The 21830-nt window shown below is 52.3% G+C and overlaps 1 protein-coding gene and 1 long non-coding RNA gene across 10 annotated transcripts in view; both read right to left on the bottom strand.

Annotated features, from left to right (window-relative positions):
• The window catches only part of ZNF75A (zinc finger protein 75A), a 58841-nt gene that overhangs the window by 12718 nt on the left and 24293 nt on the right, over positions 1-21830 (bottom strand). For 5 of the 9 annotated variants that reach the window (XM_058711369.1, XM_058711364.1, XM_058711362.1 and 2 more), the window contains 2 exons: positions 1393-1484; positions 984-1110 (listed from right to left, as the gene is read on the bottom strand). The exons of 1 other annotated variant lie outside the window; for it this stretch is intronic. In XM_058711369.1, coding sequence (XP_058567352.1) covers positions 984-1110; positions 1393-1484 — 219 coding nt within the window. Of the gene's footprint in view, positions 1-983; positions 1111-1392; positions 1485-2177; positions 2373-4186; positions 4543-21830 lie in introns of those variants that run through there. 3 more of the 9 variants (XM_058711370.1, XM_058711373.1, XM_058711371.1) reach the window with 3 other exon arrangements.
• On the bottom strand, positions 13488-20629 carry LOC131501369 (uncharacterized). Its single transcript, XR_009256770.1, has 2 exons — positions 20546-20629; positions 13488-15068 (listed from the first exon to the last, which is right to left on the bottom strand). It is a non-coding gene; the product is annotated as an uncharacterized LOC131501369 (long non-coding RNA).

Raw genomic sequence — 21830 nt, forward strand, 5'->3', positions numbered from 1 at the left:
ACTTTTTTTTATGTGATATATATTTTGAGTAGGGCAAAAATTAGAGGTATTTAAAACTGTAGAACTCAGGGGTGCCTGGGTGGCTCGTCGGCCGGGCGTCAGACTTCGGCACAGGTCATGATCGCACAGTTCGTGGGTTCGAGCCCCGCGACGGCCTCGGTGCTGACAGCTCACAGCCTGGAGCCTGCTTCAGATTCTGTGTCTCCCTCTCTCTCTGCCCCTCCCCACTCACACTCTCTCTCTCACTCTCAAAAATAAATCTAAAAAAACATAAAAAAAAAAAAAGAAAAAAAAAAAACAACTGTAGAACTCAGAGTCCAGTGTGCCAGGAGAAGAAATGCAAAGGTAGAGATTGGCTTGATGAGTTGAAGCAACAGCAAAATCAGTACGGACAAGATAACTAAGCAGGACAGCAATGGAAGGACATTAGGGTAGGGAGGTGAAGCAGCCACATCTTGTAGGCTCATGGATACCTCAGTAAGGAATTTGGGTTTTATTCTGAGTGTTTATGAAGACATCCTCGAGTTCACAGCAGAGAAATTTCAGGATTGATCGGGACTTTAAAGTCATACAAGGATGAAACATGATTGCGCCCAGACTACACTGCGAAGGTGGAACCCAAAGGACAGTGCTGCGTTAGTAGTAGGGTGTGACATATGACAACAAAACCACAGTAAAGGATGACCACATTTTTCGGGCCTGTCATATTGCATGATGGTACCTTGTACAGGGATGGGAAATGTAAAAGAAGAGCACATTTGGAAAGGAGAAAGGGATCAATTATTTTGGGATAAAGAATGAGCATGTGCCCTTGAAAAAAGCTCCCTGGGTAATTTGGATTTACCTCTCCCTTGTCCACACATTATCTAGTCGAGAAACAACCAGTTACTAGAACACAGCCTCTCACAGGAGTACATTCCCAGTAAGCAGAGAATGTGATAGGTGACTCAACTTCTACCCAACGGGAGAGGGAGATTCTTTACCTAGAGAGATGACAGTCTCATAGTTTTCCCGCATGACATCATGGTAGAGGGCCTTCTGAGTGGGATCCAGTAACTCCCATTCTTCCTGGGAAAAATACATGGCCACTTCTTCAAATGTCAACAAGCTCTAAGGAAGAGAATGGGCTTCAGCTCAGAACTTGCCACTAGAGAAGCAGCCCTTCCATCTGGCCCATGGTAGACCCTGGGCACTCAGGGAATTAACAGCACGTTTCTTTGTTTTAAAGTAAGAAGGCAAAAAGGAAAAAAGCAAGGGATCATCAACAGTCTAACAGGTGCCCAGTTGCCGAGGGAGAACATCAGGGCTATCATGCCTGTGAGCACCTGCAGGGCAGCGTGGGTCATGGGCCCGGGGAAAGGCAGCCCTCGATGGCTGGACTGCACAGCTCACCTGGGACTCAGGCAAGACGAGCTCAGGCGCCACTGTCCAGTCTTTGGTGGTTGTCTGCTCAGGAAAGGCTAGGATCTGGTGAGCAGGCACAGCTGTGGGTGGAAAGAAGGCAGAGAAAATTTCTCTCACTTCTATGAACATCCTGCCCACATTTCTAAAATACAGAAGATACCAATCCTTTCATCAGAGACAGGACACCTTTGCAAGTACGTGTGGTGTCTTAAATTGACCTTCTCATTGCAAACAAGAACCAATATCTACCGACACCTAGAACAGGCTCCCTGGTTTTAACAAGTGAGTTAATGAAAGAAAAACCCTTTTTAGTTTCCTCTTACGAAATAAATGGTTCTCAATCAGGCGAAAGTTAAACATATTTGAACATGAAGTACTCAGAGAATCCAGTGTAAAGTATATCATTTTTTATCACTATTTTTTTCCTGATACACAATTGTGTTTATATTTGGGCAATTGATAACCTGTTTCTGATCTCAATTCATTCTGTATTTTATGAGGATGGGACGGCTCCTATTTTCTCCAGCTTTCTAAAGAACAGAATTCACGGTGTTATCACCAGAGTTCAGTGGTGTGGACATTTCTGCACCTTGGGCCAATGCCCAACTTCACCCACCACTGGTCCACTGACACCTGAAGGGAAGTGGGACTTGTCATTGCTGAAGGGTCATGGATCTACAGTGCTGAGCACCCAGGAAACGCTCACAACGTCCTGACTGCACAAGTTCCTATCACATTTCCCAGGAATTAGTAGTTATCATGTCCTGCCTTACCCGTCTCACATGCAGGATCAGTTTCTTTACCACAATTCCAGTTCAGACATTCTTGAAGTTCACGGTGTGGATTCCAAAATTCATTGTGGAACATGCCTAAGGGTTGTGAGTCTGCTGCCTTCATCTTGAAGCCCAGGACATCTAGTTTGTCTGAAGAGCACTCCCTGCCCCTTTTTCGAGCTCTTGGACTGCAAGCTAGAAAGAAACAATGTCCATCAGTTACCAGAGAACTTACTTCTGCTGGGGGTGGGCGGGGGGCTGATGGCAGAAAGAAAAAACTCAGTAGAGATGTCGAGACGTATGAGATACTATGGAAGCTGACACACATAAGGAGACACTGGGCCACCAAATTTCCACAGGGTACTGACTATGAAATCTTGGGAAATTGTACAGACACAGAAAAAAGTTGCGGCAACTGTTAACTCTCAAACAGAGTTGCTCCCACCCTTCTGCAGGCAGCACAGCTCAGGGGAACAGCTCCATGTTCTCAGGGTATCTCGACAAGCTTTCTCCTAGACTTAGATCCCTGCTCTCAGGGGTTTCCGGTTCTGTATCCTTCTAGTTTTCATCCCAATTCCACCATCTTCGGTAACTGAAGCCATGGGGGAACTGGACTAAAAATCACTAAGATGATCTTTGTCCCAAAGCACCGAGAGCAGAAAAAATGTACATGTCATTAAGAAAGTCACATGAAATTTACTATCTCCTACTCATAATGAGAGAAAAATGAGCAGAAAAATCCTGCCTTACCTTCCCCTTAAAAAATCCACCGCCAGACCCTTTGTCTCCTATTATTCGGGTGAAATAAGGCACAGCTCATTGAGAGACAAACGTCCACTGAGGGCTTGGCCTTCCTAAAAATGGTCACAATTCAGGAAAGGTTGGACAGTGAGAACACTTACAGCTTCTGGCTGCAAGGAGCTTGTCCAAAGATTTCACTCTCGTGCTTCCTACCCCACCCTCCCCATGCCAAGGGACCATTCGGGGAACATTCCGAGTTTCTCTTCAATCTTAACGTGTCATCCCGGTCTCCTGTCTATAGTAAGGGGGTACAACCTCTCTGACCCTTCATGCTGTCGTGAAGATGGAAGCCCACAGTGCATGGAACATTCCACCTTCTCAATTCCACGGTATGCCTACTGGCAGGAGACCTGGGACAGAGAAGCGACACCAGAGAAGGAAAGTAATTAGGGAAAAGGGAGCCTTAGCATCCCCCAATTAAGCAACTAGATGCTCAACACTCTCCTTCGGCACCTCTTTGCAAGAACTGTAAGAGGGCACCGTGCACACGACTCGTTCCTGCATTTTTAAATCTCTCCCTACTTCACCCAGAACAGTAAAGGCGGACCTTAGCTTACAAAATGTTTATCCAAAGGCAAAGTCGTAAAAGAGGAGAGGAGGGGAGTTGGGGGTGATGAGGGTGACCCTTCAGCCCACCTGCCCTTTCTTCCACGGTCACTGAGACCTCCGGGCGAGGCTGAGGACAGTCTCGGGAGCCGCGCTTTCCCTGAGCGATCCCGCGGGAACGGCACCCAAATTCGTCCCGGAAGCCACGGTACTCCCCCGTGGCCGGCTCCCGGCTGCCCAGCGTGCTCAGCAGAGACGAGGACGCTGCCCAGGCTCGGCACCCGCAGAAGCAGCCGTCTCCGAGGCTGCACCGCCCGGGTGCCCGGCGCCCGGTGACACCGGCCCCCGAGGCGGGAAAGCCGGCTGCGCGCCCGCCCCGCTTCTGGACGCCCGGCCGGAAAGCCCGCGACCACAAGGCCCGCCCCGGTGACCGACGGGGTCCCAGCGCGGCCCCGGCACCGTCTGCGCAAGGGGAGACAGCGACGTGGCCTTTAGAGCCCGACGGCGGCGTTCCCCAAGACGGTCCGGCTGTCAGGCTCCCGCCGCCGGGCCCGCAAAGTGCCGCCGCCCTCGGACAATGGCTGTCTCGCCCCCGCCCGGCGCGCAGCCACCGGTGTCCCTCGGGAGCTCCGGGACCGACGCTCCCCCCGCCCCGGGCTCACCTGCAGGTCGCCGCCCTCCGCCCCGCGCCGCTCAGAGGCGGGCCCCGCGAGGCACAGGCCAGACCTCAGCACACGCCCTCAGGTCCCCGTCGCCGCCTGCCGCCCATTCGACCCCGCGCTCCGGCCGGAAGCGGAGTGACGCGCTTCCGGGGGAGGGGCTCCGAGCAGCCGCGCCGCGGCCCCGGGCTTCGCGCGGAGGAGGCGGCCTTCCGCCCGGTGCAGCCCTGGCGGCGGGAAAGAGTTAATGCTACCGAGTGTCCCGGCCCGCCGCGGCCTAGAGGGGCCTGTGCGCGGCTCGGCGAGCGGCTGTCGCCGCCTCGCGTCGCCGCTCCGGGAGGCGCTGCGCACCCGGCGGCGCCCGGTGCCCGGGAGCCCCTCCCGGCGAGGGTGCCCGCCCCTGCGCGCGCGGGGCCCTCGGCCTTCCCGGCGCTTCCGTCCCGGTCACGATCGGCGGCCCCCAGAGGGCTCGTCCCTTTTCTGGGCCGCGCGTCCCCCACGACGATTACGTTTTCCTCGTGAGGTAGGTTTCAGCCTGTGAAACGGGATCCATGTGTGTAGTTGTCCTTGACCGGGAAATGGAGGCGCGGCTCGGCCTGGGCCCCACAGGTGACCGACCAGAGCCCCTAGGCTGGGATTTGGGGCCCCTGCGGCCCTGGCGCCCGCCTGTCCGCTACGGCATGCTCCCTGGAGGCTGGGAACCCCCTTTTCATCTGGCCTCCCCTGCAGCCTCTGCCAGAGTTGCCTGGGTAAAATGGGCATTCGTCCCACGGAGAGTTCGGAGGTCGTGAATCCCACCTTTCCGGACCGCAGTATCTCGAGGTGTCGCTGTCTCCTAAACATCGGGGTTCTCGTAGTGTCGGCCTTCACCAGGCAGCGGGTTACTTACTAGGCGCACGACGTGCAGCCCGTGGTAGAGTCCGCAGGACCAGGTCTCTGATGCACGGAGTCTGGCCGAAAGACCGAGGCACTTTCGCGACCATCACTAGCTAGGAAGAGGGAGCCCTGAGCTGAGCGCCGCGGGATTCCAAGAAGTGAAGGTTGACCCGTGGTCGGGGAAATGGGAAAAGAAATGGGAAAAGGCTTGAGGGACCTGCCCAAGAAATGGGAAAAGGCTTGAGGGACCTGCCCGCCCCCGGGAGTGGGGCCACATCCACACAGAGAGGGAGAGGGAAGAGCAAAGCCTCCAAAGCTGGGAAAGATTGGGGTGTGCGAAGATCGGCGGTACCTTTTCAGTAAGTGTGACTGGGCTACATTTGGAGGAGACTTGCCTTAGAAAAGAAGTTCTCGGGGACCTGCCGCGGGGTGCCTAGCACGGGAGTGGGGAGATGGCACTGAATAAAGTAACTCCCGGAGCATCCCCGCAGGCTTTCCGAGGGAGCTTCTTTCCAGGGCAGTTCGTCTGGAAGGAAGGTTAAGGTGGGAATGAAAATGGGAGATCAGGTCCAGGCCATGATGTTAGTGGTGCTTTCAGATGGAATCGGGAGCCGCTCCCTGGTCCTTTTTGTGTGAGAGAAGAGGATTAAACGCAGGCGGTAAGAAAAAGCATCTATGTCACTGGAATGTTTCAAAGCAGGTTCATTTCCTTGGAATCTGAGTCAGGTTGGGACTTAATTTTTTCAAGAGCAATTATTCTTCCCAGGCTTTCAGAACCCGTGGACAGCGCTGCTTGAGATCCTCAACTCCTCAAGGCAGATCCTTGAGATCCTCGCCATCAGGCCCAAGGCTGATCATATAAATGGCAGCATCTGCTGGCGGTGCTCCTGTGTTCTCTACAGAACTTGTGTGACTTGTGCATTTCTACCCAGGGCCGCACATACACAGTCACGGGGGCCTTAGTTGACTTGTGCTTCATATCTGGCCTCAGGATCAGTATTGGCCTTTGTGTTCCTGATGCCAAGAGGGATTAACTTGCCTCAACTCCTCGAGGCAGACCAGGCCGGCCCCCTGGAATGGATCAGGGACGGGAAAGAAATATACAGATGTCCAGGCTCCCAAGATTGTGAGACGGGAATGAGAAACAAAAAAAAAACCCAGTTGGCTCAGGACTGCACTTAGGCCAACTTTATGACCCACCAGAGATCACACACAGGTAGGGCATGTATCTCCCTGGTGGGAATAGTTAGCTGAAGTCTCACCCGAGGGGAGGACTCTCTGCCCAGAACCCTCACTCATTTGGACCCCAACCAGGCTGTTCAGCACAGGGCTCCCCCAGCCAGGAGGTTGGATGTTGTGAGCAGCGGATTCGATGTATGAACATTTCTCTGTTCTTCTCTACACTCTCTCCCTTTGTATGTTTGTTTAATTATGTATATCCAGTCTCCCTTTTAATTAAAGCTTTCCTTCACAAACGAAACTATCGTGAATTACTATTATTCAGAACACCCTGCATGAAACTGACAGGCCTGATTCATACCATGGGTACGGAGTTGGAAGCAGAAGATGGGGAGACAAGTGGGAAAAGAGACCCTGTGAAGCTAGAAGAAACAAGGCACAAACTGGTGAATAGTGAATGAGTGCCAGTAACGATTTTCGTAGTTTGAAATCTGGTGCCAGAGTTGCTCAACCTTGCTGTGCAGCTCACCAAAGTCCCCGAAGACTTTCCTTTTGCAGTCACACTCCCCTGCATGGATAGGCACTGCTTGAAAAACGATGAAAGTAGCGTTGGGTAGCAATGACAGCAAATACGTACAGTTTGTTCTGAGATACCACACAAGGGCTGTAGTGGGGACGAATGGTTTCGCTGGGTGACTGGCTGGAGATAATGATGCTGCTATTGGCTAATAAATTCACTTTTTCTTTCTCCATTTATACTAGTTATCAATGATTAACTCCCTTAGTTATGGCTGCCTTTTAAAAAGTTGCTGATCCGTTGCCTGTTCTGGCTACCCACACTACCGTGAACCGTTTTCCTTCATGATTACCTTAGTGCTTCATCATCTCTTGAGACCCAGCCGCGCATGAGTGAGCAGCGTGCCAAACATGGTGAGGAGGCTGTGGGTCTAGGTGACCATGTACAGAATGTGTCTGGGCAACAGGTGAGAACAGGCAGCTCAGAACCTGGTGAGTTTAGTTACGAAGTGGGGTGAGGAGCACAGTAATCCCATTGCTGGAGACGTGTTGAGAAATGCACAGTAGCCCCCCGCCACTCACCGCAAACTCTTAGCTATCTTGGGTTGGCCCCATGCCCTTCGTCTATGGGGAGGATTTCTCATTTGCTGAAATAATGTACACACTGATACAGTCAGTGGATGTTTAGGGTCCCTGATACAAAAGTTAAAGCTCAGAACAGTTCTCCAAAAGGCCAGGGAAAGGACACTGTCCCTCACTCAGGGGATCAGGAAAATTAGAGTTGGCGAATTAACATCCAGTCTCTCTTGCCGAAAGGTTCCTCGAGTGCAGATGCTATGGTTATGCAGTAAACAAAGTTGTATCAGAGCTGCTGCCGCCGGGATTAAGGGGTCAGTGTGGGATAGCGATGAGTTTCACACAGCGTGCGCTTGTCCAGGTAGGACTAGGTGTGAGATCCGGTCAGTGTCACGATCTCGTACATTTCGGGAGAAGGGAGCCGTGAAAGGCACAGCACAACGGGAACGTGGCTTTGGTTGTGGGAGACTTGTGGGAAGAAGGCAACTGAGACCGCAACCAGAGGTCCAGGAGAGGCACAGCCTGAAGGAGGCGTGTGGGTCAGAGGAACGCCGTAGCCTGAGCACCTCTGTGCTCAACAGGAAGCAGCTGGCTGGGTGCGGAGACGGCATGGCTGGAACGGAAGATACCGGTGTCCCCGGCGAGGAGGCAGACGTGTCCTTGGGCTGTGGGAGGGGGACCGGCGAGGGGCGCAGCATTTCACAGGACCGAGGATTGAGTGGTGTTGACATAATGTGCGGAGGGCGGAGAGCGTGGTGGGGACGCATCAGGGACGAAGCTGAGGAAGTTCACGAAGGATCCGTGGCGTCGGGACAGTGAATAACAGCTGGGACGGCGCGGAGAAGGGCGAGCAGTAGCCCGGGTGTGGAGCCAGAGCTGGGACAGGTGAATGGCAGGAACCCCTACGGGTGACGAGTCATCCTGCTCCAGTTCCCCTTGGCCTCTCCCTGTGGGGACAGTCTCTGTCTCTTGCGGCCCCTGGTGTTTCAGAGCCAAGCTCTGCACAGGAATGCGGACGGGCCAGGAACGTGAGGGATAACGCAGCGCAGCCGTGTGAAGCCTGTCTGGGGCGCGAAGGGCACCGCGAGCGGAGGGGAGGGAGAGCGGAAGCTGACGGCACTTGCCAGGACGCAGCGGCCTCTCCGCGCCACGCTCCTCACTCACTCGACGGACAGGACACGTCCTACACGCGGACTTAACGAATGAAGGTGGCTCTGAAAGACACAAGTGGCTTTGAGGTGCCTGCCAGACGGCAGACACTGGGGATTGTGCAGTGAACGGGACAGGCGTGGTCCGTGGCCTGCTGCAGCCTACACGCCATGGGCAAAGAGACGACAAACAAACAAAGATACTCCCAGATGAGCGCTCTGCAGGAACGAGCCCTCTGATGTGATGGAGAATGACTGTGGGCAGCCGGGCAGTGGCACCGCCTCTCCGAGGGGATGTTCACCGTATTGTACAATCACCAGCTCTCTCCAGTTCCAGAACAGTTTCAGCCCCCAACAGGAAACTGCCCATTAGGAAGTTACTTCTCATTCTCTCTGTGGATTTACCTGTGGTGGAGATTTCATAGAAAGGGTATCACCTTCCGCACCTGCCCCTCTCATTTAGCAGGTTTAAGTCTGTATGACCACTTCCATCCTTTCCTTGCCTAATACTCCCTCACGTGAGCAGACATGGCTGGCCGTGTATGTGTCTTACAGTGAACCACCGTGTACGTTTTGAGGCCGTCCATGGCCACTGCTGCCTTTTATGTTTAATTGAAAACTTCCATTATAGGGTACTCGGTGATGATATTTTATTAAAAAAATTTTTTTTCATGTTTATTTTTGAGACAAAGAAAGCATGAGCAGGGAAGGGGCAAAGAGACAGGGAGACACAGAATCTGAAGCAGGCTCCAGGCTCCTAGCTGTCAGCACAGAGCCCGACACGGGGCTCGAACTCACGGACCTTGAGATCATGACCTGAGCCGAAGTCGGACACTTAACCGACTGAGCCACCCAGGTGCCCTGATTGTATTTTATTTAAAAATTTTTATTTATTTAAGTAATCTCTGCACCCAGAATAGGTTTCAAATTCACAACCTCAAGATCAAGAGTCACATGCTCTTCAACTGAGCAAGCCAGGCTCCCCTGCTTGATAATTTTTAAAAGCCACCACATTATTGAACCCAAATCCTAGAGGAAAACATTCCGTCTTCACACTGTTTACACTGGCTAGCTTTTGTTGATTAAACAGAAAACGGTCTAAGAGGTACATGTGCACAATCAATATCAGTATAAATCTTACCATTCATTTCTTTTTAATCCTTTGGAAAGTCAATGCTCTCCAGTGTGTGGTTCCCGAGGCTGTGGCGTCTGAGTGTGAAGGGGGTAAAAACTCACCCTGTGCCAGGTTCTCTTCCTCCTTCTCACCCCATCTTCGGGCTGCTTTGATCCCTAGTTTGGTAACTGCCTCAGGGTCATGCACCTCTGCGTGTTCTCCCAAGTTCCATTAATAAGTCAACAAAACGAACTGTTTCCTTAGAATTCTTGAAGGTGGATTTCTGGAAAAGAATATATTATGTTGGTCTGAGAAAAATAAAAGGCATGAGATACTGTGACAGTTTTAGGACTACTAGGGTAACTGGGTGGCAGGGTCAGAGCTTCCCCCTCCAGTAACCTTTTTTTTTCTATAACGTGCCCATAGTGCTTTAGAATGAAAAAACCCTTTTTTCATTAAAGCTGTTATGCCAAGAATCTGCTGAAAGGAGCTTCACACACACAGGCCTCACACACAGAGGCCACTGGCGATGGCAGTGGTCCTCAAACTCTAGTGTGCTCGGACTCACCCGGGGGCCGCGTCCAGGCTCAGCCCCAGGGATTCTGATGCAGTGGATGGGGGCAGGCCCCAGGAATATGCATTTGTGACAGGTTCCCAGTGCTGCTGCTGCTGCACTCACAGCCCCCGCTCTGGCTGCTCTGTGGCAGCCGCCCTCCAACAGTCTGTTTTCTCGAATAGCCTCCCAGGAACCTTCCCCAGAGAGGGGTCATTGAGACCAGGAGACAGGCTCTGTGTGGGGGACAGCCGGGGCCCAGGTGAGCTGTGCTTGACCCCTGCTGTCTCTAGAGGTTCTTATTTTGCTCACTCTTACCCCCAACCCCCTTCATCTCCAGATGGCAGAGAGGTCATGAGGTCCTTCAACTGGCCTTCCATGCATTGTTTTCTGGCTCTGACACCCAAAGGGAGGTCCACCCAGAGTCCTTGGCCTGGGAATCAAGAGGGAGCTGCCTCTCCTGCTGGCACGATTACAACCTTAATGGATGGGCTTCCACGGGCCAGGAAGTCTGGCTGTCTCAGCACAGATGCTTTTTCCCTTGCCCTTCAGAGCCCAAATACGCATCTGCCAGCCTTTTTCATGGAGTATGTGTCATTTTTCTTTTTTTTTTAATTTTTTTAACGTTTTATTTTTTTTATTTTTGAGACAGAGAGAGAGCATGAACAGGGGAGGAGCAGAGAGAGAGGGAAACACAGAATCTGAAACAGGCTCCAGGCTCTGAGCTGTCAGCACAGAGCCCGACGCGGGGCTTGAACTCACAGACCGTGAGATCATGACCTGAGCTGAAGTTGGACGCTTAACTGACCAAGCCACCCAGGCGCCCCTGTGTCATTTTTCTTATGCAGCTTCTCTCATCGGCTTCCTCAGGTGGCCAGTCAGGCTCCAGCCCAGACTCTCCTCTTCTGTCTTTCTCCAGCATGATCCTCCTTTCCTGATAAATCACGTTCTGGCCAGGTGCTCACAACACGCTTTCTTCTCATTTGGGCCAAACTCGGGGAGGCCTTTAGTTAGGCTGTCAAAAATTGAGATCAAACCTGCAGACAGACTGGCAGGTGACACAGAGCTGGCCTCCCTGCCTCAGTTTTGTCACTGTGTCCAAACATCCAAAAAGGGACAGAACAAGAGAAAAGTAGGTGGAATTTAGGGGATATTTACCTGTGACCACAGGGTTTGGAGCTTGAAAATATTACAACTGGAAAATGAAACTAGGCTATTAATTAGTAGAAGACTGAATCCTATGACGCATTCCATTTAGGTATTTTTCTTGATGGTGCTTTAATTGTAACTTTCCTCATTCCTGTGTGTCATTTTCCAGAGTCCAGCATGTTTCTGTTCTCTCAGGTCTTGAGATCACGAATGGAACTAAAAATGAGAATCGAAAATGGGAAGATCCAGAGGAGGCAGAAGTGAAGAAGGCCCTTTGGAGAAAGTCTAGTGGCCTTTTTTGCCACCCTGAGACCAAGAGAGACAGGAAGGGTGAGCCTATGCCGAGAGAGCCACATAGACGTTCTCCAGATGAGCGTGAGGGGACAGCCCCATCCCAGGACAGGGGGGGTCAGCAGACACTCTGTGCTGGAGAGAAGGCCCGAGCAAATCTGAGCAGAGAAACCTGCTCTCAGAGATCGCAGAGAAACCTGCTCTCAGGGATCTCTCTGTCGCCACCAGCCAGGCGCCAAACTAGAAAAAGCTTCTAAGTGTCAGGAATGCGGGAAAAGCTTTAGCCGAGGTCCTTACCTTGTTGGGCATCGGAGAATCCACACGGGAGAAAAGCCGGACAAGTGCGGCGAATGCGGGAAAGGCTTCAGCGAGCGCTCCGACCTCACTGCCCACCTAAGGATGCACACGGGGGAGAGACCCTACCGCTGTGGGCAGCGTGGGAAAAGCTTCAACCAGAGGTCCGGCCTCAGTGTCCACCGGAGGACCCACACCGGGGAGAAGCCTTACCGGGGCACCGTCTGTGGGAAGAGCTTCAACAACAGCTCCCGGCTCAGCGCTCACGGGCGAGCCCACGCCCGGCGGAGCCCCCACCCGTGTGTACAGTGTGGGAGAAGCTTCGGCAGCGGCTCCCACTCCAGTGGCCACCAGAAAACGCACACCGGGGAGAAGCCTCACAACTGCTCTGTGTGAGAGAAGCTTCGCTAAGCTCCGTGCCCTCATCTGCCATCAGGGGGCACACGAGGACGACACCTCACATCGCCAGGAAGGGACACACGGTACGGGGCTGGAGAGCCAACAGGCCAATTCCGTACGTTGACGGGTCTCCTGGAGGTTCTGTCTGCTCGCGGAGGCTTCTGCTAGCCAGTCCCAGGCTCCCAGGCGCAGCAAGAGACTCACAAGTGGACCTCGAGAACCTCGGGCAGGAGTAGCAATCAGCGTGAGAACGCTGAGCTTGCTTTCCCGGTCTGCCTGTGACCCACAGTCCCGTGTCACCGTGGACTTCCATCTGCTCTCAAGAAAGGGGGCTGCGGGGTCCAAAGTCCTGCCAGAAATCGAGGGTAACCTTGTTCCGAACAGAGGATAGGTGGCTAGGGGCCTGGGAAGTATTCCTGGGGCAGGTCGGGGGAGAAATTTTCCCTCATGGGAAGCACATCTCGAAGTTAACCGCCTAGATGTTTCCTAACCCAATAATGACCTATAGGCATCTGCTTGCAGGAACGTCTACCTCCGAGTCGATCACTGCTGTGTATCCCAGTCACCCAGAGAAGACGGCAATGGCTCAGGCCACCAGGTACTACTACTCTAAGTGACTTAATCTCAGAGCAAGTGTGACATCTGGGTTCCTCTAAGATTTCTCCCATGTATGGCCCCGACCCAGGTTCCTGCTTTCTGGTCTGGTACAGTTAACGGTTACCGCAGGTTCATACGCGTCACTGTTTCTGAAGAAAATAAAGGTGTTTCTCCGCTGTTGGCCTTTGGTCTGAATTTTCGCCATCAGAAACTTCATCCTCCTGCAGATCCCACAGGGGGATCCAAGGGCAGCGCCTGCTTTGATGCAGTAGGACGTGCAGAGAAGCAGCGGAACTGGGTTGGGAGGGTTTGCACGGTCACCGAGATGGACAGCAGAGCAGTACGGAAAACGGGCACAGGAGAAGGAACGTGGGGTGTGAGGAGCACTAGGAACCAACCGAAAACACTACTTCTGAACAGGCCTAGATCATAAAGCTTCTGTCAAATTTCATGGATAAAACACGGGGAAAGACGGGCATGTTGTCCTGCTTCTTGCCTGTGCACATGAGGCGTTAAGACCTTGTCTAATTACGGTGACTAGGGTCCCGGTCACTGATTCAGACTCTGGGGCATTGAACATGAGAAAGAAGGAATATTCTGTCAAAGCCAAAAAGCTGACATGTATTTTTAATTTTAGTGAACAAGGATGAGGAAAGCAATGCGTAAGAATGTACGTCATGCTCCCTCCAGTTGAGCCTGGCCTGGGCACCCCACATGTCCTGCACACACTGTCCTCGAGCATGGCCCTTGCGACAGGCCACGCAGGACAGTTTCCAGAGTCACAGGCTTCGCTCTGGAAGGAAAAACCAAAAACGTCTTCCGAGAGCCTGGGTGAAGGCAAAGAGATGGGCTTCAGTGTGACCCGCTGGATTTGACCAGAGATGCATGGTGGGGAGGGGGAGACAGGCCGAGGCGGATCGTTCACAGAGGAGCTTTAGTGGCCCACTCAACTTGGGTCTGGTTAAGGAGGAAAGTAGTTAAGGTCCATGGAAACAATGGTGGAGGGCCCAGTGAGGCCTCACAGGCTGCTCCCACTGCAGGGTATGCTGGGGCCAAGGCATCGGGGGCAACTGCTGACTCCTTGAATTGTCAGAGGTAGAGGTCACCGCCTCCCTCCAACGGTCTCATGCTCCAGTCCGCCGGGCACAGGAAGGAAGACAGTGCGAGAGTTCCAGACCCTGGCCTGTCAGCTACCCCACATAGTCTGGAGGAGACCATAAGAAGCGGAGAATACATTCATTTATTCATTCACTTGGGAAACATCCGATTCCCTATAACATACCAGGTTATGTAGCAGCCAGACACAAAGCAGTCAGTGGAGCAGACACTGTTTCTTCCAGAATCTCCTCATGAGATACCTCCAAAGTACCAGCACCAGTGGGCAGCACCACCTAACTCCAACACTCCCACGATGTGACCCAGCTCGGCAGGGCCTGTCTTCCGAGTTGTCATTAATCCAACCTCCTCCCTATGTTCCCCCAACCCCACGTGGAGCGGCTATTTCCCTTCCTTCCTTTCACTTCCTACGTCTGACACCTTACTGCCCACCTGCACGGACTAACACGGCCTGATCGCTGCACTCCCACAGGAGAATGAATTTGCAGTAGGTATACACGAGGTAACACCTCCAAGGCTACAGATCTGCTCTCAGGTGTAGATGACCCTCCTGGTTTGGCTCAGCCCCTCCTAAGACCATGAAGAAGCCGCTGTTCCCCCCTGTATAGGAAATACCGGGACTCTCCGCATGGTTCCTCTATCCCTCACTGAAACATCTTAACCACTGACCTCATTTCCTAACGGACAGGATTCTTTTTGCAAGGACTGCTGACCATTCCCATACAGAGGACCCAGTCTTCTCACACCCAGAGAAGCAGGCCAAAGCCCACAGATGCCCTGCTTCCCACTCACCTGCTGTGGTTCCTCAGCTTAAGGAGCCCGATGGGTGGCCAGAGCCAAAGCTGAGCTGGGCCTCTCCGCCTCCTTGCCCCACTTGCCTTTCCTCTTGCCACCTCTTCTGGGCCTCTCCCGTGAGGGGGGTGCCTTTCCAGCCAGTGCGGGAACAGCCGGGGACTCCGGGGACCCTGGGCTGGAGCGTGCCCATTTCACCGCTGACCTCATCACACGCAAATCCTCGGCTTTGCCCATCGTCAGCTCTTGCCTCACAGTCCTGCCTTTCACCCCGGGCCCCGCTCCCTGGTGGACAGAAGGGACCGAGTATTCTTTACTCGTGGAGAACACAGGACTCTAGCAGGTCACCTCACCTGTCCCCGTGGTAGGGGAGTGCACCTCAGAGAAGGAACTCTGTGACGCCCTGCTCTGGCAGAGGAGGAAGTTGTGCTCCTGAAGCGGCTCAGGCGTGTCCCATGTACTTGGCCGTTCTAGTGGCACCTCTGGAGTTTTTCCAGAAGTTTGACATTTACTGAATATCGCAAGTAACGCCTGGGTTTCCTGGGAGGCCCCATGCACGCTATCCTAGGTTAGATGTGCATGGAAATTGAGATCACAAGGCTGGACTGTGAATGGGGGTCAAGTCAATTCCAAAACCTTTACTTACACACATCTTTCATTCTGAGCGATCTTTCTGGTCAACACTTTGTGTGGAACCTCAGGACACAGACCTTCTACTGCAGGTTAGCACCGGCATGCTTGTCTTGAGGTGCCAGGGGCCAGAGGCCTGGGCCCCCAAGTGGGCAGGCACAGCCGAGGCTTCATTTCACACCCACTACTGCCAACGCTCCCAGATGTGCCCCGTACTGGCACCAGAGGAAGAGCTAGGTATTCCGGTAGAGATTAGATACGGTGCCTAAGAAGCTTTTACAGCTGAAGGTAAGGTGGTTGAAGCAAAGAGAGCCACCAGAGACCTCATGCGTAAGAGAGCATGCTCACACTCGCCCCCTACCGTCGAGGTATTATCCACTGGGGGCCATCCATGGGTAGCATCGGGCACTGTCCACTGGAATCCCCAGGCGGGACTGTTTTTATGAGTCAAGCCTTGACCCAGATACAGGACATAGTTGCAGAAGCTGACACATCCCACATACGGTTGCTAAACTCTGGTTTCTGAGGTGGGCCGGGCACAATGGGGCCTCACCCATGCACCCGGTCTCCCTCACCCTCTCATTCTGGCTTCTTAGCTGCTGCCTCAAAGCTGGGCTCTGGAGCATTTCACATGCATTTCCATTCCTTCTCAACTGACAAGCCACCTGACATGTCCAAATGTTTTTTTTTTTTTTTTTTTTTTTGAGAGAGCGAGCTCACTCGCTCGCATGTGCCCATGGGGGAAGAGCAGAGGGAGGGGAGAGTCTCTGCAGGCTGATCCTGCCGAAGCTGCCACGGAATGAGCCTTTGTGAGGGGAAGACCACATGAAACTGTGAAGCCTACATTCGCAACCGGACATCTGCACCCTGAGCCGCCAGTTTCCTGGTCCCGATTCTGGTCATGACACAACTACAGGGTCATGTCTAGGATGTCACAGGCACTGATAAACTCTCGTCCCTGATCCTTCCTGCCTCTCCCCTTCCGGCCTGAGACTCTGTATCTCACCATTTTCTTCAAAGAGTTGGGCTCCCTTTGAAGGCCCCATGGCCCGCGCAGTCTGAGAGGAGTTGTGTCTGGTTCTTCTCTTGGGAAAGCCCCTGGGCGTGGGCTTCACGGGCTCTCCTTATGGGAGAAGCTTTGCGACTCCTCCACCACAGGGCTGCCGGCTCTTCTCGGAGCACACACACCATCACCTGGACAAAACCCCATCACTGCCACCTTCCCGTCCCGAGAGAGATCATCCACGGGCCGAGGGAAGAAAGGTGTAGTGTAGATTCCTGGACGGCCAGAGCTAAATTAAAGACGAAAATCAGGAGGCGGTCTGGGTGGCCGGGTAGAACAGAAGGTCAGGAACCCAGAGCCACATCTGGCAGTGGCAGCGAGCACTTCAGAGGCCCATCTGCTCAGGGCGGTGCAGGGAAGTCGGTGGCAGCCCCACGCAGAGCCCCGCAGCTGACACCCGGCCGTGCTGCCCTCAGCCCCCAGCTGGCCTCGCTCTGGCCCTCTCCCGACCAGAAATCCAGTCACATCCGTCTGCTTCGGGGAGGACAGTGAGGACGCAGCCCAAGTTCTCACAGCCTCCCGGGCATGCAGCCCCTGCATCCGAGGGCAGAGGGTTCTTGGGCTCTGTGTTGCCAGCTCGGAGCCTGGAGCCCGCTTCAGATTCTGTGTCTCCCTGTCTCTCTGCCCCTCCCCCGCTCACACTCTGTTTCTCTCTCAAAAATAAACAAACATTAAAAAAATAAAAATAAAGAAAAGCAGCAGCATAATCAGGTTTCTCCAGCTTCTCCCAGATGCCTGTGCCCTCACCTAGGTAGTCTAGGTCCCTCATCTCACTTTCTCTTTCCATAATCCCCTTCTCACCGTGATCCCCCAGCTTCTCAGTCCAAATTCTGCACCCGGGTCACTGCCTTCTCTAGGCTTTCTGGATGACACACCCTCACCCAGGCTGGGATGCCCCGTGCAGAATGGTCAGGAATTGCTTCAGCTCCAGAATCTTCTCCTTCAATGCACCCCGGGCTGCTGCCGTGAATAGCTGGGTTCCCAGAGCTGGATGAAAGCCTCCTGAGGCCGAGCTCTTGCTAGTAACTGCAGTCTCAAGAGCTGGTGGGGTAGCTCCAACTCGCCACCCCCTTGGAGGGGTCAGATCTGCCATCGGCCATCTGAGAGAATGTGACCAATACAGAGGAATTCACCCCCAACTGATGGTGAACAGTTCCAACAACCTGGAACAATCGCCTCCAGGGAGGCCTCTCTGTAACAAAGTGTAGTCTGCAAAGAGAAAGAGGTGAATGTGAGACTTCATTTCTACCTGATTCTCCTAGTGTAGCAAGAACAGGACAAATGTCTTCTCCCGTTCAAGTCACGCTGGCATACGACAGAGTGATGCTTAATGGAAACAGCACTGCCTCTGACCACAGGCGGATCTGGTTGCCAGCCCGGCTTCGCTCCACAATGATTGAGGCAAATCATGCATCTTTTCTGTGCCTCTTTTTCTCATCTGAGGATAACCATACCTAAGTTGCAAGAAAGAGAAAAGGGTTAGAAATGCTATTTGTAAAGCATCTTGCTCTGTGCTTAGCACAGAGAAGGTGCAGAGTAAATGGTCTGGGGTAGTAGTGAGAGAAACTCCGTCTTACAGGAATTTCTTCAGGGCGCCGGGGTGGCTCAGTCGGTTAAGCATCTGACTTTGGCTCAGGCCATGATCTTGCGGTTTGTGGATTCAAGCCCTGTGTCGGGCTGTCTGCTGACGGCTCAGAGTCCTGGAGCCTGCTTGAGATTCTGTGACTCCCTCTTTCTGCCCCTCCCTTGCTTACACTCTCGATGTCGGTCTCTCTCAAAAAAAACCAAACATTAACATTTTTTTAAAATGTTAAAGGAATTTCTTTATGACCTATCTCACCAACTGACAAGCATTTATAGATTTAACGTCTGTCATTCTCCTGTAAGATGTAAGGTTCTTGGAGAGCAGGGAACGGGTCTGGTCATTGCTGAATCACATCACCCCCAGTATTGCTTGGAGTGTATAATTATTCTGCAAATGAATGAATGGTTGAGAAAATGTGAGTAAGACTGGTGTCAAAAGAACGGATTAGCTGCCGAGGTGTCAAGTGCTTAAGCATTATGAATATAAAATATGAGAAGTGGTCTTTGTTTCAGATATCTGTCATCGGTCTCTCCTCCTTTTCCACTACTAATGCGCTAAGCGGGATTTCTGAACCTCAGCATTATTGACATCTTGGGCTACACAGGTCTTTATTGTGGGTAAGTGGGTAGGTAGGGGTATCCTGTGCATTACACGATGAACAGCTGTGTCCATGGCCTCCACCCGTTGGATGTCAGAGGTACTGCCGAGTTCTGACAACAAAATTGACTCCACTGTTACCAAATTCCTTTTTGAGGCAAAGTCAACCCTGCTTAGGAACGTCTGTCTAGGGACAGATCATCAGACCAGACTGGTGTAAGAGTCTTCATCCGTCCTCCTGGTCTTCTACAGAGCAGATCTGGACTTTATTTTCTAAGTTTATATTTATTTGTTTGGGAAGAAAGCACATGACGGGGAGGAGGGGTGGGGGAGGGAGGGAGGAAGAGAATCCCAAGCAGGCTTCAAGCTGTCAGTGTGGAGAGCCTGATGCAGGGCTCGATCTTACCAACTGGTATGAATACCTGAGTGGAAATCAAGGGGCTGACAGTCAAGCGACTGAGCCACCCAAGTGCCCCTGGACTTCTTTACTTTCTACAAATCGAACCCAATTATATAACTACTCTGTCCCTAAGCCCTGGAGACTTCCTGTTGCCACTGGTATAACGTTTAAATTGTAGTGTAGGGCTAACCTGTAGCTTGAGAGATAGCAGCTTTGTGTTGACACTGTAGCTTGAGAAATAACAGCTTTGTTTTGACACTGAAGGTTAAGAGATAACAGCCTTGCTTTACGCTTGTAAAATACGCTTCCTACTCTTGTAAATTAGGCTTCACCAATTAAGGGAACAAAAGTTCAAAGAAAAGAGCATCAGAGGCATGGTCAAGGAGATCAACTGGTTGCGACTTAACAGCAGAAAGTCTAAAATAATCATCCCCATCCGGGAACTGTTTCCACCTCATCTGGGAACTATTTCTTTGTTCTGTTCCCAGGTGATGATGAAACGATGTGGTTGGCTATAAAAACTCTATACCCCAGCTGTTCGAGGCCGCACTCTGATCAAAAGTGTTGGTCCCGATCGGTCGGCCTTGCCTCTCATTGCAATAAACTTTGTTGTGACTGTCACTGGTGCCCGTAGCATTCTGTTTCACAAGTCGTGTGGATGCAACACTGGGATAAGCCAAGATCTCTGAGTTTACAAGGCTTTCCTCAACATTCAAGGCCCAATCTACCCCTCCAGCCTCACTGTCCACTATCCTATATACATTCTCCAACCAGTACAGGTGAACCAGTCCCAGGTCCTAGAACAAACAGACTCTGGGTTTTCTATCCATGGTGCCTTGGTCCGCTAAACATTTCCTGCCTAGAACACTCTTTTCTCAAGGTCCAACCAGGGGAGGAAGGGTAGCTGAGCCTAGAAACATAGAAAGAAATGCCCTCAAGGAGAGCACCACCAAAAGGCAGGAAGTCCACAGGATGAGTACCCGCACCGGCACCCCCACCCCCACCACCCCCACCCCCACCTTCTTGAACCCTCCTCATGCTTTCAACTCTTCGGCCCTGTCTCCGACTCTCTCTCTCCAGGTGCCTTATCTAACTCCACCTAATACCACGATGTTTCTGGCGGGTTTGTCTTCTCCACCAGTTCGAGAGCTGAGGGCAAGGAGTGTGCCTGAGTGGCCTTCTGAGGCAGTAGGGCCTCGGGGAACGAATGTTTTCTCAGCGTAAATCGCAAGGACAAGAGGCTCAGGGCCTTTCAAAGGCCTCTCCCCTGGGAAACGTAGGGACGGGGACCCCGAAGGGAGACGCGCTGGGACGCCGGCTACCTCGTCCCCACGCCTCCCCAGAGGGGCGAGGTCCCGGAACACGGCCAGTCGGCGTCTTCGCGTCCCGACACCCAGGTCGGGAGATGACAGCTATGGGGAGACGCAGGAGCAGCAGCGCCGGGGACCAGAGGAACGGGAAGAGTCAGCTTCACAGGAGCCACTCACCGGCCACGCCACCTTTTCCCTGCGCGCTGACCCAGAAGCTGCCGCGGGGCATGCCGGGACTCCCTGAAGCCGGGACGCAGGCGCAGGGGCTCAACCCGAAAAGAGCGGGACAGAACACGCAAGCGCGGCCTAAAGGATAGTTCGATTTCTCTGGTTTCCGCCTTCTGCTAATGGACAGCAGTCCTCACCAGTAAATGGACAGGATCCTCTTGGCGTCAAGCCCTGGGACCAATCACGCTTTTGGAGAGAACCGGGCCCTTGTTAAGGCTCTCCTATTGGTTGCTGTTAAGTGGGTCCGGTGCTTCTGCTTTTTGACTTGGATGGGTTCTCCTTCCAACACTGGTGTTGCTCAGAGCGTTTTACAGATGTGACAGCGACAGTAGTAAGAAAAGAAAAAAAAAGTCACGCTAGCGGTATGCTAAGGCACAGTTGTAAACACGTTCATACTAAGTAATCCTAACAACCATCCTATTGTCTCGGAAAGGGTTGTTAACATTAGGCAGGGAGACATAAAGGAACTTCAGGGAGGCAGGATGCACCTACAAGTGGGAGCCTGAAGAAGGGGCAGCGGAGTTTGAGAAAAGAGGATAAGGTGAACATATTCCGGACCTGCCTGGGCTGGATGCCGTGCGTGGAGTCTCACAAACTTTCTGATGTTCCAATAAAAAGCCAGGGACCCAGTCAGGACCCCTCTCACTCTCGAGAGCTCTATACTTGCCCTCAATAAACTCTATCACTTTGCTCACTCCCTTGTCCACGAGATTCATTCTTCGACTCCGTGAGAGATAAGGACCAGCGTCTCTCCCACCCTCCTGTAACACTATGAAGTCAATAGTATTACTATTTTCATCCTCTAGAAGGGGAAACCAAAGACAGTTTTCAAGCGACTGTCTACTGACAGAAATAGGGCCAGAACCTGCTTCCAACCCAGTGATATCTTCCCTGTTTCATATCTTAATATTCCACGAGTACCAATCATTGTCATATTAAAAAGAAATCTCCCCATTCCTTATTTCCCAAGCAACATTCTCTCTCTACAGAGGAAATAACTGTTACTTGTGTGTTTATCTTCCTGTACCTTCACATGCAATTTTGCCCATTTACTTTATCTGGAAGGTTTTCTATTTCAATATATCGACCTCATCTTTCATTTTTAGGCCGTTGCGTTTAGTTATATACCATAATATATTCAATCCTCAATCATTACTTCTTTGATAGACATTGAAACACTTTCCTAATTTTCACATGTGTGTGTTATTCTAGATCGGAATATTCCGAATATGTT

This window comes from Neofelis nebulosa, chromosome 18 (assembly GCF_028018385.1).
Source record: "Neofelis nebulosa isolate mNeoNeb1 chromosome 18, mNeoNeb1.pri, whole genome shotgun sequence".
Lineage (NCBI taxonomy): Eukaryota > Metazoa > Chordata > Mammalia > Carnivora > Felidae > Neofelis > Neofelis nebulosa.